This window comes from Eleginops maclovinus, chromosome 1 (genome assembly GCF_036324505.1).
Source record: "Eleginops maclovinus isolate JMC-PN-2008 ecotype Puerto Natales chromosome 1, JC_Emac_rtc_rv5, whole genome shotgun sequence".
Lineage (NCBI taxonomy): Eukaryota > Metazoa > Chordata > Actinopteri > Perciformes > Eleginopidae > Eleginops > Eleginops maclovinus.
The window spans coordinates 18,754,731-18,770,737 of NC_086349.1; the positions used below are offsets into that span (position 1 = coordinate 18,754,731).

At 41.1% G+C, this 16,007-nt stretch overlaps 2 protein-coding genes and 1 long non-coding RNA gene across 3 annotated transcripts in view; 1 reads left to right on the top strand and 2 right to left on the bottom strand.

The window, feature by feature from the left end:
- Positions 1-9,433, top strand: part of LOC134868702 (membrane-associated guanylate kinase, WW and PDZ domain-containing protein 1-like) — an 80,693-nt gene extending 71,260 nt beyond the window's left edge. The window contains 6 exon segments of the mRNA XM_063890000.1: positions 1,773-1,976; positions 3,226-3,313; positions 3,411-3,471; positions 4,278-4,421; positions 4,530-4,668; positions 6,203-9,433. Of these exon segments, the coding sequence (XP_063746070.1) occupies positions 1,773-1,976; positions 3,226-3,313; positions 3,411-3,471; positions 4,278-4,421; positions 4,530-4,668; positions 6,203-7,293 (1,727 nt within the window). The 3' untranslated portion in view covers positions 7,294-9,433.
- The window catches only part of LOC134868708 (uncharacterized), a 38,571-nt gene that overhangs the window by 13,538 nt on the left and 9,026 nt on the right, over positions 1-16,007 (bottom strand). The gene's annotated exons all lie outside the window — the stretch shown is intronic.
- On the bottom strand, positions 10,861-12,328 carry LOC134857960 (rhodopsin). The gene has a single exon (XM_063881781.1). It carries the CDS (start codon positions 12,245-12,247, stop codon positions 11,189-11,191), a length of 1,059 nt encoding a protein of 352 aa, XP_063737851.1. The 5' UTR covers positions 12,248-12,328; the 3' UTR covers positions 10,861-11,188.

Genomic DNA, 16,007 nt, shown 5'->3' on the forward strand with positions numbered 1-16,007 from the left:
AATCTCCTCCTGTGCGGAACACACTCCCTCAGGTTTGGGCCGGCTGCAGCTTTATCACAAACATCATCATCACAGACTCATGCCCCACAGCTGCCCTCACCAAATCATTCAGCATGTAATTGAAGTCTACTCAGCACACTCCATAGCTGTCTATAGCATTTACGCGTCACAATGAAACAACAGAAATAAAGCTGGTCAGGAGTTGATGAGGAATTGTAGATGTCCTCCTCAAACAAATTTGGTATTAACCTCTGAATGATGAAGGTCCAATGGCAATGTCATGGCCTTGTCTAGTAAGCCATTATGATGATGGACTGTGGTGTGTCAGAAGCAAATCGCAAGAATGGATGAGACGTTAGCAACACTGACTTGCCCAGAGAAAATTCATTGATCCCATGAGCTAATGGTGTTATTCTGCAAAATGCAAGAATTAATGTGTTATTTATAGAGACACCAGAGAGAGTGCAAGTCAACAACCTTGTCTAAACGTCTTCTAGTCCTTATGAGATTCCAGTTTTTGCTCTTATTTCACTGCACTCCCATGCTCCATCACTATTTCTCTTGGGAGGACGAGATGAATGGATTTAGGGGCTTTCATGTGCTTGTCTTGGATCGCTCTATAGCATCCTTCGCACACTCTCCTAATGGATTCATACCATGTTGAACACAAGCTGAAATCTGACAGAGGAATGTGTATTACTAAAAAAAACACAACATGGCTCTGATGATTCTTCCATCATGAATCTCAAGATGAACACAGTTGTTTCAACTGGTTCAATCTCCACTACATCATCAATACAAAAACTATTTTTCATCCAGTTCAGCAGGGCCCATCCCCCCCCATCTCATCCCTTCCTGCTATGACCTGGGGTTGGGGTTGTGATTAGCAGATTGAGCATTAAATCCTGGCTACTTGCCACACCCTGCAATGTCCCACATCTCATTATTTAGATAGAGTGACAGGATACAAACACATTTCTCAATCAAGACTGAGGGGAGGGTAGCTGCGGGGATGTAATAAATGTGGATGATTCAAAGACTCTGGGTGGAAGAGGGGAGAGCAGGGAGGAGCTGACATAAAGGGATTGAGAGAAGGACTGGAGATCCTCAGGGACTGTTCAGAGCTTGTGTAAACAAGATGTGCAGTATTGAACACCGTCACTCAGGTGCAGATCTATTTCTTGCCGTTGGCCACATGACTAGCACCATATGTGAGCTATAGGCTGTACAGTGTGTCAGAGTGTTATCCTTAGGAATCTTCATAATTTTTTGGAGCTGGTTAAGAAGCCACAGCTCAATAACCCAAACAGCTCACCCTGCAGAAGCAATTGTGTGCTTATTGATCCCTGGTGAGGAGGTGTAGTCATGATGCTGTGACCAGTGTATTGATAGGCTGTCGAACTTTAGCCACCATGGACCGAGGCAGTTGAATTACGATAAACAGCCCATTGATTTATACGTCAGATAATATGGCCAGAGGAGAGATCCTGAATTTTCCCACTGAGCCAATGAATTTTGTATTTGACACACAATTCTATGGAATAGTTTGTTTCATGTGCACTGATTCTACATGTTTTCTCAGACTGAATTGGAACATGGTGATTTGGATAATTAACTTTTTCTGTTTGTCTCTTTCTCCTTGTTTTCTTTCTCTCTTTTCCTTTTCCTGAAATCGATACAACCAATCAACACAAATCAATCAAATCATCATCACACACTTTTTCTAACACACACAACTTACACGCAAACAAACATCCATGTTTACATAAAAGCTGGAAATGCTTGTGTGGCCATGCCCCACAAAATAGGACGCATAATCGAGGGGAGCCCGGCAGACCGCTGTGGGAAGCTGAAAGTCGGGGACCGAATATTGGCTGTGAACTGCTGCTCCATCACCAACAAGTCACACTCGGACATTGTCAACCTGATCAAGGAAGCTGGAAACACAGTGTCGCTCAGGATCATTCCGGGTGATGGTAAGGCTTTTGGCTTCTAGCCTCACATGTCTGTTTCATAATTCAGCATGATGTGACTTATTCATGGAAGTAGTGGGAAGGAAAGGGCATCGCTGCTTTTCACAGGCAAGAGCACTTTTCATCAGGGTGTGAACCCTGGTATCTGGGAGAGTGAGTCATTGAGTAGGAGGAAGGTGAATTTGCCCCCAGAAACAACTAAAGCACGTCTACAAGTCTTCTCTATATTTATGCTTTCTATATTATTGACCATACTGGTGCAATATTTTGTCAGTATGAAAGGACTCAAGCACTGCTCATACATCATCAAGGGCTTCCTGTATACATCAATATATTTAGCTTAGGAGAGTAAATAGAACTGCATAATATCAGTATCAGCAACCGTAAGCTCCATATTTTGGGTGAATGTTTAGTGCTGTAACAAGGGTCAGGGTGCTTGTTACTGGCTTAGCCACTGTTCAACCATTGAAAACACTTGAGAGGCGCTGACTGTAATATCCTCCACAGACAAACAAAATGAAGCTCAATTAAGACCGGAGTGTGAGACGTGTGAACAAACTCCCCCGCACACATGTTCACTAACCTGCTTATGTGTGCTCATGCAGGATGCGATGTATCCTAGTCGAAAAACATGGTATGGCCAAGTAAAATGTGAAAGATTCTCATTCGAAATATCAAGAACGATGTGTGGCTACAGCAAAATGTTCCCCTCAAAGAGAACGCGAGGTGGCCCTGAGGAAGTCATATTTTCTAGGAGTAATGAGGAGAGCGTGATCTGAAACAAATGTGTCCCGCTGAGATTCTTGCTAAACATAGTCAGAGCTGTACTCCTGCCAATGTCAGTGGATACTAATGTGTGGCAGTCTTCTTGCTGGAGACTGCCACACACATGTAACTGTAAAAAGGCAAGAAGAGACAGTTATTTTTTCTTTGCTTCTTTTAAACAAAATGACGCTGAAAGGAAGTCTTAAAGGTCTTTCCCCCCCCCCCCCCCCCCATCTGCTGCTGTTTTTCTTCCATGAAGTGGGGGCCAGTGCTGTCCATGAGCAAATATGACAACATCACAGGCAGTTAGCATCAGGCTGAAGAGAGTAGCCTGTGGGCGGTTCAGTGGACTCTTCTGAACAGTAACATTTTGTTTTCCAGAGTGTCTTTTGAAAATACAGCTGTGGGGCAAATGCATTTAACAAAAGCAGTCACTTCATTTTAGTTCAAATGTTTCTTTCTTTAATTTGTGCGTGTTTCTTTGCAGAATCTTCCAATGCTTCTCTGCTGACTAATGCTGAGAAGATAGCTACTATCACCACCACACACACACCTCAACAGACCACAGAGTCCAGGTATGTGACGATGCATCCATTTTTGTAAATGTCTTTGTTGAACGTACTATCTTATACAGGACAATGTATATTCATATGAGCTTCTCTTTTTCAAAAGGAATAACTCGAAGTCGAAAGGAGCTCCTCCTCCTCCGCCCATACAAACTCAGGCAACACAGGTAAGAATAGATGTTTTCACTCTACAGTTAATGATCGTCTGGGTTTTACACTTCCATTACCAACTATCAGTCAGGTACCATAACACAATATAGCAGTAAACAGAAGAAAGCTAGATAAATAACCAGTGTTTTACCAGAAGATGAAAAGGGCATAAATCAACAAACAGGAAATACTAAGGCCCCCGACATCTTAATAATACAAAAGGTTTCATTGTTGATCTTCCACCTCTTTCAATTGAGTTTCCCTCACAGTGCCTCTAGCATCATACTGGTTATTTACATTTTAAACACATTTCTTATTTCATTGATGTCTAAGTTAGGATGTCACATCCTAAATACTATTCGTCTTTACATCTAGAAACACAAATAACCATATTCAGACCAGTAATACATCTCTACAACGCTTATTGTTCCCTTCACATCTCGGATGTTTTACCTGCATGATATTAGCAGGCTTGTCCATCCTTCTCCTCAAATGACTGAGTAGTTTCATTGTATATACAACTGATTTTGGAAGAGATCGCACTTCTTTTATGAGGGAACTTCTGAGGACTATGGTAAGGTTTAGGCCCAGCCCTTGTGATGCCCTTGCTTAGTGATCTGTACTCTGCTCACAGTCTCATGTGGCATTCATTATTCATGCAGTCCAGGGTGTTGTACTGCCATTGACATTTTGTGAGTTTTTTTGGGACATGGCTTGATTAGTCCTGAAGTGTGGACTCACCTTTTGACTCCCTTGTGCGACATGGATTAGTCACCCCTCTCTAGTCTCCCCTGTGACTTATCTCTCCTTTTCTGTCTCATAGGATGCCGAGTTCTACTCTGTTGACCTTGAGCGGGACAGTAAAGGTTTTGGCTTCAGCCTGAGAGGAGGACGGGAGTACAGCATGGACCTATATGTGTTGAGACTGGCGGAGGATGGGGCTGCTGTCAGATGTGGAAAGATGAGGGTATGAAACCATGTATTTGTCACTACTTAGTTTATTTCCCCCCCCGTTTCTCTCTTCTATGAATCTACATTAGATAGCTATGACAATAACTTGGCCTCTCCCTCTTAGGTAGGAGATGAGATTCTGGAGATTAATGGTGAGAGCACAAAGAACATGAAGCATTCACGTGCCATTGAACTGATCAAGAACGGTGGTCGGCGAGCACGCCTCGTCCTCAAACGGGGAGATGGATCTGTACCTGAATATGGTAGGTTAACCAGTTGAAATGTGTTTCTCTTCCTGTCAATAACATTGCTAATGCAAGCATTGAAATCATATTATTTATCCAGCTGTACACACCTGCAGACTAGAATAAAGCCTCTTATCTGCTGAGTGCACACACAAATACTATTTTTTTTTTTTTTCAAGAATTGCATTACTGTATATGATAAACATTTAACAGAAAGACACTTTATGATCCATGGATTTAATGTGGCCTGTCATAGTACAAGATTGAGCTGTCAAATGTTATTGATCAATGCAGGAATGGCTGCAGCTAAAGCTTGTTCAGTGATTTATACTCTGTAGTATCTGTAGTAGAGATGTTTTACAGCTAAAGTAATATTCTCTCCATAGAGCTGTATGCCCTGCTGATGGATTATTCCTCTCACCGTTTCAGTCATACTGTTGTGTTTGTCAGCATTCTTTTCTGGGGTTTAATATTCTGATGCTTTTTCTTCTCTCAGATGGATTTGTGATACAGTAAATAGAGTAATGTTTCTTTGTCTTTCACTACAAACCCCTTCTTCTCTCTATAAAGATGCACTGTAAAACAGCCTCTTGTCTGTTTTATTTGTTTTCTCCTCTCTATATCCTCCTTTCTCTCTGATTGTCTCTTGTTGCTGGGCTCTTCCTCCTCTCCAGCGATGATGGCTCCTCATCTCGCTGTTGGTACAATGAGGAATGACAAGATGGGAGAGCCCTGTTTCTACCTAATGGGCCAAAATCAGACAACGGTTTGTAGCCAAAAGTCTGTCCCAACTCACTCGCCCTGCCATCTTTTTCCTTTCGATTTTATCCACCCTTCCTTCCAGCTCATCCCTACCTGAATCCCACTCTGTGTGTGTTTGCGCGCAGGTGTGTTGACATAGTGTGCATGCTTTATGTCGTGTCATGCCTGAATTCAACTTAATTTAACTTAAATCTGTGCAAACGAAAACCCTCCCCCAGCCCCACACCAGATTATTTATTTACTGGGACTAATTTAATGCCACCTCACATGCTGCTACCATAGCAACCCGTCTCGAATTTGGCAGACCTGCAACCAACACACTCCTTTTTTTGCTTTTGAGTTTGTTCCCCCCCGATGATGCACACCAAGTTGTTCACCATTTTTGTTTTGAATGATTTCCTAGGTGTCTGCTGTGCCATTGATAACCCCTGCCCCACACTTGCCGATGTGTTGCACCTGCTGTTGTTGCTGACATCACCTTGTGTCTCCGCAGCCCTATAGCGGAATGAAAATGCATTTCATGTCTATAGATCAATTTAAATTAGCCTGATTGTTTCTCGGAATATATACTGAGTATATGGAAGAGCACATGTATGCATGAAATCCATAAATCTCTGCATTGACTTTCTGTCATGTCAATGCGAGAGCACACATGAACCAACAAGGAAAGCCATGTCTGCTGAATACAATAAATGTCACATGTTGTTGATGTACAAGTATTCCTCAACCTCCTTCCTCTAATAATGTATTTCTAGTCACCAAGCTCCTCTTCCTTTCTCCTCTCCTGCAGACGGCAGCAGTGACGGGCACCCTCCCGCACCCGGGGCACAAAACACTCCGGAAGTGAGAACGCTGCCGCCTAACAGCCGATATCACACCTCATTGGAGTCCAGTTATCCACCAGACCTTCACAAACCATCACGCCAGGAGGAGGCTGCGCGTGGCCGAGCAAGGGACAGGGCTGGGTCAGATCAGATGGACTACCAAGGCCGGCAATTTAACCCCCACCATCATCACACCTGGAATAACAATCACAGTCAAAGTACCCCCAGACAGCAGTCTCCAGAAGACGGTAACAGCAGTAGCAGTGACAACAAGAAGAGCCGAGGCCGCAAAGTCAAGAAGTCCGATTCAGAGAGCGGCATCTCTAAACTCCTGAAGACTCTGAGGAAAGACAGCTCGGGGAAAAAGGCTGCAGCTGCCCAGAAACTGAAGGGGCGGGAGCTCTCAAACAGCAGCTCTACTTTGGACGGGAGGTCCCGGCAACGTCGCGGTTCCCTTGACCGCTCACCAACATCAAAGCGTGCCGCTTCTCCTGATCGTCGGCGGGCAAAGTCAATGGACCGCAGGGCAGAGCGAGCACCTCGCGACCGTACACCTGAGAGGGAGTATGATGATGGCGGGTTCCTTGAAGCCACCCCTGAACGCAAGTTCCACGAGCGGAGGCTCCTCAAGGACTCGCAGAAGCCTAGACAAGTCAGAGAGGCCACAACCCCAGAGCGGACCAACAACAACGGGGATTCCTTGTCTCTTTCCAGGGGCCGTACATGTGATAGAGCCACAAAGAACGGCAACCTCCTGAGAGACTCTTCGCCAGAGAGGAGGCAGGAGAGATATCCGATGAACGGGACACCGGAGCGACGATACCGAGTTGAGCGGGACTCTTCCCCTGACAGCAACTACAGCCGGGATGAGCTGAACTATGCAGCAGCACCCAGACTGAAGGATTACTACGGCATGATGAAGAACAACGCTGCACACAACAATGCTGCCTACAACAACACAGGCCATAACAATAACGCAGTAAGCCGCAGTCCAAACCAGCTCCCTGAACCCAAGAGAAGGCTGTACAAAGAAACCCCCAAAGACCTCAGCATCTAGAGCAGAGACCCCCCTCGCCACTCTCTCCTCTATCTGTGCAAACTATGTACCATACACTGGAATTGGACTTCTGAGGATACTAACTCTTGTGCTTCATTTGGTTGACCGATTTATTTGAATGATTTGATTAACTCAACTACTTGTGATCCTACCCAGAGATTCATAAAACAGCAGGAGTACAATCCTATTATCAGTTCATACTGGTTGTTTCGTCATTGTTATAGTTATTTTGAACATAACAGAGGTTGTTGTACTATAATAAAGGTATTGTATGTGCCTGCATATGAAAATCAGTGATATTGCTTTTTGTAGGCATTGCTGAATCTAAATATTTGTTCCCTCAGAGGTATGAAACATGCTTCCAGTTGTGGTATCTTCTAACTACTAAGCTTGTTTTTAGATGTCTGTTCCATTCCTGAATTGCTTTACTGAACAAACTATAGCACAAAACACTGATGGTTCACAAGTGAAAGTCACGTTGGACTTCAGGCAAAAATCTAAATTTAAGATCTTATGGTGAAACTAGAGTGATAATTATATAATTAATATATGACTGTGTCATTTGCTCACTATTTATTTTTTAATTTGGCACATGTATTGAGCAAGCTCAATTTCTTGAGGACCAAGGTAGAAGTGCACACTGTACCTGGAAAAGCATGCTGTACCCTTACTTGTGTTGTGTGGCAGCTCACCCTCCTTTGCCTAAACACACACACACACACACACACACACACACACACACACACACACACACACACACACACACACACACACACACACACACACACACACACACACACACACACACACACACACACACACACACACACACACACACACACACACACACACACACATCAATAGCAATGTTGTGATTAGTTTCTGACTCACTTTTAAATACAGGCAAAACCGTTTTAGTAGATTCTCTGTTGCGGAAAATAAGAGTTATCTAAATTTGTTACTCAAAAAATATAAAAGGTTACTTAATATGAGTCTGAATTTTGCCACAATACCAGCTTGAAGCTGCCATAAAATATTAATTTTCAAATATGCCCCAAAAAAAATGAAGACACAAATGTGTATGTTATCCCTGTGCAAGATGCATGTGTAAATTTGAGCGTAGTTTAACCACTTTATCTGATAGGTCTGAGCAAGAAAAATCGATAAGAAACATGCACTGTAATCCCACAGTAAGTGTTAGCCCTGTCCTCATGGTAACCACATTTGCGCACCGACCACCTCCTGGGTCCTGACACAAAGAGCTGATGTGGTTTCTTGTGTTGGTAAAATATGGAGTCGCGGTACAGGAGACGACCAATCTGCCATGCTGAGCCATGCTGTCACGCCACTGGAGTCTGACTGCTGCTTTATAATGTGTTTGTGTGTATTCTCCGTTTTATGTTTCATTAAAAAAAAACGAAAATATATTGGATAAACCACAACAAATGCATTGTTTGATCACTGTTGTCGCCATGGTACTGTATTAACAAAAAAGTAGAAAAAAAAGAAATACATTTAAGAAGTTAACCTGTTGGCCATCACCTGTAAAGAATTTTCCAGTGTAACTATTAGGAACCTGTCAAGGATTAAAATGTTGCCTTTTTCTTGTACAAAAGAGAAATTTATGAAAAACCTCAGCAGTGAGGAATGTGATATTGTGTTTATATCTCTGAAATGGACCTGATGATTTATGGGAAATATGTTAATTTACTCTGGATCAGGTATGTAAAGACATTTTAAAAGGAAAGACTGTATTTGGTCAATCAGAAACTGTTTGATGGTTTGAATCTCTCTCGATGGTTAGCCTGCCTTTGTATTATAAAGCACTTGTATGCAGTCTGTGTTCTTCAAGCATTATTTCTTGCAATGTGCTCCGGACATAATGCTGTCTCTGTGTTGATAAAAGCAGTACATGTATATGGGCCAATCTTTTTTATAAAACTATGCATATATAAATACTACATTGTTCATAGCTTTATTTGACCCATGAAGCTATACATAACATTAGTCTAAGTACAAGTAGATGTGGACTTATCCAGCTTCTTTCCTTGAGATGGATTACAATGTATATGTAGCTATCAAAAGAAGTCTGTGAATGCTATTTTTATTATCAAATAAAGTTTTCCATACAAATTCAAAAGGATTTCATATTTCTGCGCAGCCGTTTTTCAGTAATGTCTCTGGAGACACTCTGGAGAGTATGTTCAATCTGTTTAATCAAATCACTCTGGCGTGTCACTCCTGGTCACACTACGTTCTAATATGCAGCTTTGGAGACTTTCTTTTATTAGAAATCGACACTCGAGGAGAATGTACTACATTTAATAATGACTGGTTCAAACCTAAATCAAAAATAGCAACGTGGAAATGGAACAGCGTAAAATATTAAAAGATGTTTAAAGTATGGGCTGTCGACTGCATGCCTTTCTTTTTTACTAACCGGTACTCCAACACTGTCTCACTCCTGAAGATATAATTGTTTAATTGTTACGATGTAGTCATTGTTGCAATAACACTTATACCACTGATATACTTCATCACCTGAAATGGTGCAGCGTAATCATGATAATGGCAGAGATTGACACTAATGAACAGTGTTCCAAACTAAGATTAAAACTGGTTTCAAATGGTATTTTTCATCCATCCAATACTCTTTAATTACCTTCAATAACATTTTAGAGCACGTCTTTTTTAGTTCTAAATTAAAGCAGCAAGTGATTGATTTTTATCCCAATTAAGCTTCAGACTGCTTGGTGAATGTATCTGTATTCCATGAAAGCGCCACTGGTAAGACGGTTGCTATGCTACACATGAAGGTCATTACTGAAGATATCTTATGGTGTTTGTTTCACAAGTCTGGCATGCTGCACAACCAGGAACTCAACATCTGTAAAATATTGAAGCCATGAACCTGTGCAGATCTCAAGTGGGCCTCATTGATAAACTGACTGCAATGTCTATCTAATATGCACATCTAATACAACAGGAAACGTTAATGTGCACATCTAATATTCTTAATAAGTTTTAATCTTCATTCTTTTAACAAAGGGTTTATAACACTATAAAATGTAATTACTAGCAGCTCTTAGGACATTTATAAATGTAAAGCTTTATATCACTTATTAAACTCCCCCTGTAAATAAATATTTTGTAAGTTTATAAGTAAGCCGTTGTTCCCATTCCATAACCTTTGCATCAAGGTGTCCCTTGATAATACTGTTATCAGATAAGTCTTAATCTGATGACGAATATTAATCACATTAAATAAAGGTTAACTACAAACTTGGTGTCAGGTCTATAATCTTCCCTGATTAATAATGTCATAATCCCATAGGTAGGCCAATTCTTAAATTCAAGGTGACCTGTGATTGAAATAATATTACAGTAGCAATGCAGATGCCGCTACAAAAGACATTCAAACACTATTCTCAACTGTTCTGTATCAGCATTAGCCTGTGCTATTAGAGCTCTAAAGTAGATATTTTAATGCATTATGAAAAGGACATACACAATTATTTAAAATAGTACAGTAAAATGAACTTCAAATAAAACATGCAACAAAATGAGTCATTTGCAAAGTGCGTTTTATTTTACATTGCCTTAGTAACATGCGTCTACATTTAAAAATAAGCCAGTATCATATATGATCCAACTGTAAACTTTTTTTTCCCTTTCCTCTCGGAAGAAATATATTTTTAAGTTGGATATTCTGCACATACAGAACAACTCTGTTATGGCCAGACCTTTCCTGCAACTGTCTTTAGGTTGAACCAACACGTTTGTAAAAATACAAAAATGAGTTATTTCTGTAGACGTTAGCCTTCAGTCGTTTTACCAGGGGAGCAGAAGTCTTCTTCTTGGATAATGGATCATGGAGCCTGTGTCAACGGCCCTTTTATGCAGGAGCCACCGAGCTTGTGGATACAGACGAAGCCTCGGTCTTAGTAGAGGACGCTCCCTCCTCCTCCTCAAAAGGATTTTTCCCGCAGCACAAGGTGGTTATCATGCAGTGGCGGAACTGCTTGTTCATGCAGATGTAGATCATTGGGTTGTAGACAGAAGAACTCTTGGCAAAAAAGGCCGGGATGGTCATGAAGACTGGTCCGAACTCAGATCCTTGATTACAGAAGATATACCACGCAACACTGGCATACGGAACCCAAGATATCAGGAAGGAAACGACCATGATTACTACCATCCGGCTGACTTCCCTCTCAGCCCTCTGGGTGGTCTCAGACTCCTGCTGGGCAGCAGCGGCCTCCTTGACTGCACAGAGCAGACGGCCATAGCAGAAGAAAATGATAGCCATTGGGACCAGGAAGTGGCAGACGAACATGTAGATAACAAAGGACTCATTGTTGAATCCTTCTGCACGTGTGTAGTAGTCAACTCCACATGAGCACTGCATGCCCTCAGGGATGTAACGGGACCAGCCGACAAGAGGTGGCACAGCACAGCTTGCAGCCATCACCCAAGAGAAGGCCAAACCCATGATTGCGTGATCCTCCCCGAAGCGGAAGTTGCTGATTGGCTTGCAGACAACGACCCACCTTTCAATAGCCAGGACAACCAGTGACCAGAGGCCAATCTCGCCACCAAGGGTAGCAAAGAATCCTTCAATGTTGCAGCCAAGGCGTCCCAGGACGAAGTAGCCGTGCATAGAGGTGTACATGGTGGTGGTGAATCCTCCAATCACCATGAAGAGGTCAGCCACTGCAAGGTTCAGCAGGATGTAGTTTAGAGGGGTACGCAGCTTCTTGTGTTGGATGGTGACGAACAGAGTGAGGAAGTTGATGGGGAAGCCAACGAGGATGAGGAAGAACATGTAGGCACCCAGGGCAGCATAAGCTGCTGGGTTGACAAGGTAGTACTGAGGGTACTCATAAGGACTCCTGACAATGCCGCTGGTGTTTATCATAGGGACATAAAAAAATGGTCCCTCTGTGCCGTTCATGTTTGCGGCTTGCTGTTGCAATCAGCCCTTCGGTTCTGTTTCTTGGATGGAGAGGGACCCTGCTACAAATGGAGCCTGGTGGCCAAGGTCTGGCTTTTAAAAGGCACACCTTGGATTATCCATTTCTATGTCCGTCAGCACAACGTGATTTAGGCCAAAGTTAATATCTAATCCAGCCGCCGCTGCAAACATATCTGACCACTCATCAAGATATTAAGGTTACACCTGCTCATGCCTATTATGGAGATATTGATAACTGTTTCTGTAAGTACCTAATGCTTAAAAAGTCATATTTTCAGGTGCATTTGATTCAAAAGATACTTTTCAGGGCTACTGTTTCTGTGCAGATAAGAAAGTCGAAGTCTCCCCATATTTGCACAAATTTCCTTCTCCCAACTCCCAAAGCCAAAGCGTCCAGATGTAGGCGATCATAGAAGAATATTTGCCTATATCACAGGTGCATTCAAAAACTATGAACTGTAGTTTATATAAAAACCAAATCACTAATTTCTTGGATTATATTTTACTTTTCAGACAATTAGCCAGGTTTGTACTAATGACAAATAGCTCTTCAGTACGGCTACACCTTTTAAAATGAACAATAATTGTTGCTCTTTTTTGGCATCATTTCTTGATCAATTATCTTTTAGCTTTAGATTGTTTTAATGAAAAGATGCCATTTACAATTTCCCCTTTCATTTGCTTGTTTTATTTGCAGTCCAAAGTGTTGATGTACTGTCATATGGCAATGAATGAGTGATCAAATAAACATCATATCCTTCTATAAATATTTCTAAAAGTTGAAATACATTTGAGGCCAATGTTTTAGCTGCAACACAGGCCATGTTTAACCACATACATTCTTTACAGAGGTTTCAAATCTCTTGCACAGCAGTGTCCTGGCCATGATAGCAGCAGGAGATAACCTCAAACATGTCTTCAAATATATCCTGTCATCTGTATTAAATGTTTACTGTACTGAATATAGAGCAGAGGCAGGAGTGTTGCTGAGTGCTGGAGCACCTTAGCTTTCGGTAAAGAGCTTAGCACTTTCCTACTGGGTGTTGTATTAAAGAGATTTGGGGCTTACGGGTGTGTTACTTTCACAGGCCTGTAATGGGTTTAACGTTCCAGAGGATCACTATTGCTCAGTGGGTTGTTGCGTTCTTTAGATGTGATTTGGTCTGTTCTTTTTTAATAGTTTGTATTAAATAAAGCTGTAACAATCCATGACTAAGTTAAAGCATTTATGAGGAAACAGTTGGTTCTCTTTGACGGTCCGTTATGTAAGTGAGCATAAAAAGTCATGTTGAAGCATTTTCAGTGAACGGCTAATGTTTTCTCTTTGTAGAGTGAGCTTAAATGTGTTCCTCTTCACCTTCTTTACATTTTGTCCACCACATGGATACACCCATACTGACAAAAATATGTCATGGAAACTCTTCAATCTAATGAGTAACATACAGCTGCACAATAGGATGGTGGATTCTTGATTTCAGTATAGGTAATTCCAGCCAATAGGGGGGAAAAAATCTGGTTTTAGACTCAAATATGTGAGGATTTGCTGCTTTTCTTTGTCATATATGTATTTCTGATTGTATCCGTTTATTTGGACAACACAAGCAGTTCAAAGAAGCCACTATGTGCTTTTTAGTTGTGGTTTTTTTCACAATTATTTTTAGATATCATGTTCTAAACATTTGGTCGATAAATGACACAGCATCGATATGTGTGTCCTAAAAAAGCAATGTCATTATTGTGCAATACAATAGTTAAGTTAAACCACAGCCATCAAACTGCAAAACATGCTGTGTACAGTGAAGGAAATAAGTATTTGATCGATTTTGTCGGTGACCAACTACAAGAAGCATCTGACCTCTGTGCTGTCCAACAAGGCTCTCTCCACCAAGTACTAAGTCATGTTTTGCAAGGGGATCAAATACTTATTTCCCACAATTAAATGCAAATCAATTTATATCTTATATATTAAAGGCACATTTCTGGATTTTCTTTTTGATATTATGTCTCTCACTGTGAAAATAACCCATCATTTCTTTGTAAGAGGGCAAACTAACAAAATCGGCTGGGGATCAAATACTTATTTCCTTCACTGTATATAAACAACAGCACAGACAAGGGCCAGTGGAAGATATGTGAAAGCTAATAAATCGACACCCCTTGTTTATCCACAAGCTGTTAAGGTTTTACAGACCCAGGAGTAGTTCAGGACAGACCTGTCGCTGAGCTGAAAAGCCTCTACTCGCCTGTGGCACATTTCTAAGTGCTCTGCTGCCCTCTACAGGAACCCAAAGTAAGTGCGAGCATAATCTTACAGCAAGGATTTTAAAGATGAATCTACAATCGACAATTGAAACGTATATCATTTTTATCAAAAGAGAAACACTACTGTGAAGTAAAATAATTTACTTAAATACAATTTTGGAAGTCCTAAACTACCTGCTTCTTCTCCTTTACAATTAAGGGGTAAATATTTTAATTTGTACTCCACCATATCTGAGAGCTGCTGTTATCTATCACTTTTACGATTAAGATTTGAATATATCTAAATATTTATAATTCTTTTAGAGGGATTACCAAAATGGTTCCAAGTTGTTGTTGACCTTTGGCTCCTCAGTTAAGTGACTGCATATGAAGTACAGTTTAATCACCAACAATAGTAAAATGCTGTATACATGTTGATCAGTATTACTTGGACAATTTTCAGAAGCACTACTTTTACATTTTATGCTTTATGTACATTTATCTGATAACACTTCTGAACTTTAATTGAGTAATCATTAATTGCATGACTGACCTGTAATGTTTTACAAGTTTATGTTTTTAACTGAAAACAAATAGTATGTAGTGTCTAAAAAGTATCCACCCGTGTTTATAAAAGCCTCAGACAAGGACCTCTCTAATAAATAATACACAACGACTCGGCCTTATCCTTATGAATAGTGTATGACTTTCTCTCCAAAGGGAAATACGTGGACCCACAGGAGATTGACTGTTACTGCCTTTAGGTGTGCTAATAGTGTAGAGTAGATAGACATGGTGTGAAGGAAGCCTTGTTAGAAATTGTATTAATCTGCGGCCGGGTTTGTCTCCAACTGACGACCCTTTGCTGCATGTCATGCCCTCTCCCTTCCCATGTTCTAGGTATCTTCAGTTTTACAATATATCATAAAAAGAAAAAAAGCCCCAACATTTTTTTTCATCTGCTGCTTCCTCAGTTTTCCTACAGGAGAATTGGTGCTTTTATCTTGAAGGACCAACACCTTATAATTGCATAATGGTTGTGGCAAAAAATCAAGCTTTATTTACAATATCTTTTGCCAATTTCCCTCAAAATGTTGTTAAATGGTATACAGTTTGATGAATGCCTGCTTAATGTCACATGTATTTTAGAACATGTAGGTGTCAAAACCCCTCAAGGTTTCTTAGGAGCATTAAAGTTCAAGTGTTAAGTTCCGTGGTTTTCAAATGTAGCTGCAATTAGACGCAGAAATGTCTTGTAAACTTTATATTACAAAAACAAGTTCAGCTTTTTTTTTGTCTTGTCTTGCATATGAAGATGACTGTGGTTTTTAGAGGACAAATGTGTGGGCAGAGTGTGATGCTCTCTCACTCTGCCCACAGGAACTCTCTTGCCGAGTGACCCGTAGAGAAGAGGGAACACTGCGACCACGACATGGCACATTCCACACCAACAGCTCCCACATACATTTCACACTGAGGGTTAGACATCATCAGACCC

Bases quoted from the DNA above. Each gene is read 5' to 3' on its own strand.
- LOC134857960 (XM_063881781.1), bottom strand. From the start codon at position 12,247: ATGAACGGCACAGAGGGACCATTTTTTTATGTCCCTATGATAAACACC.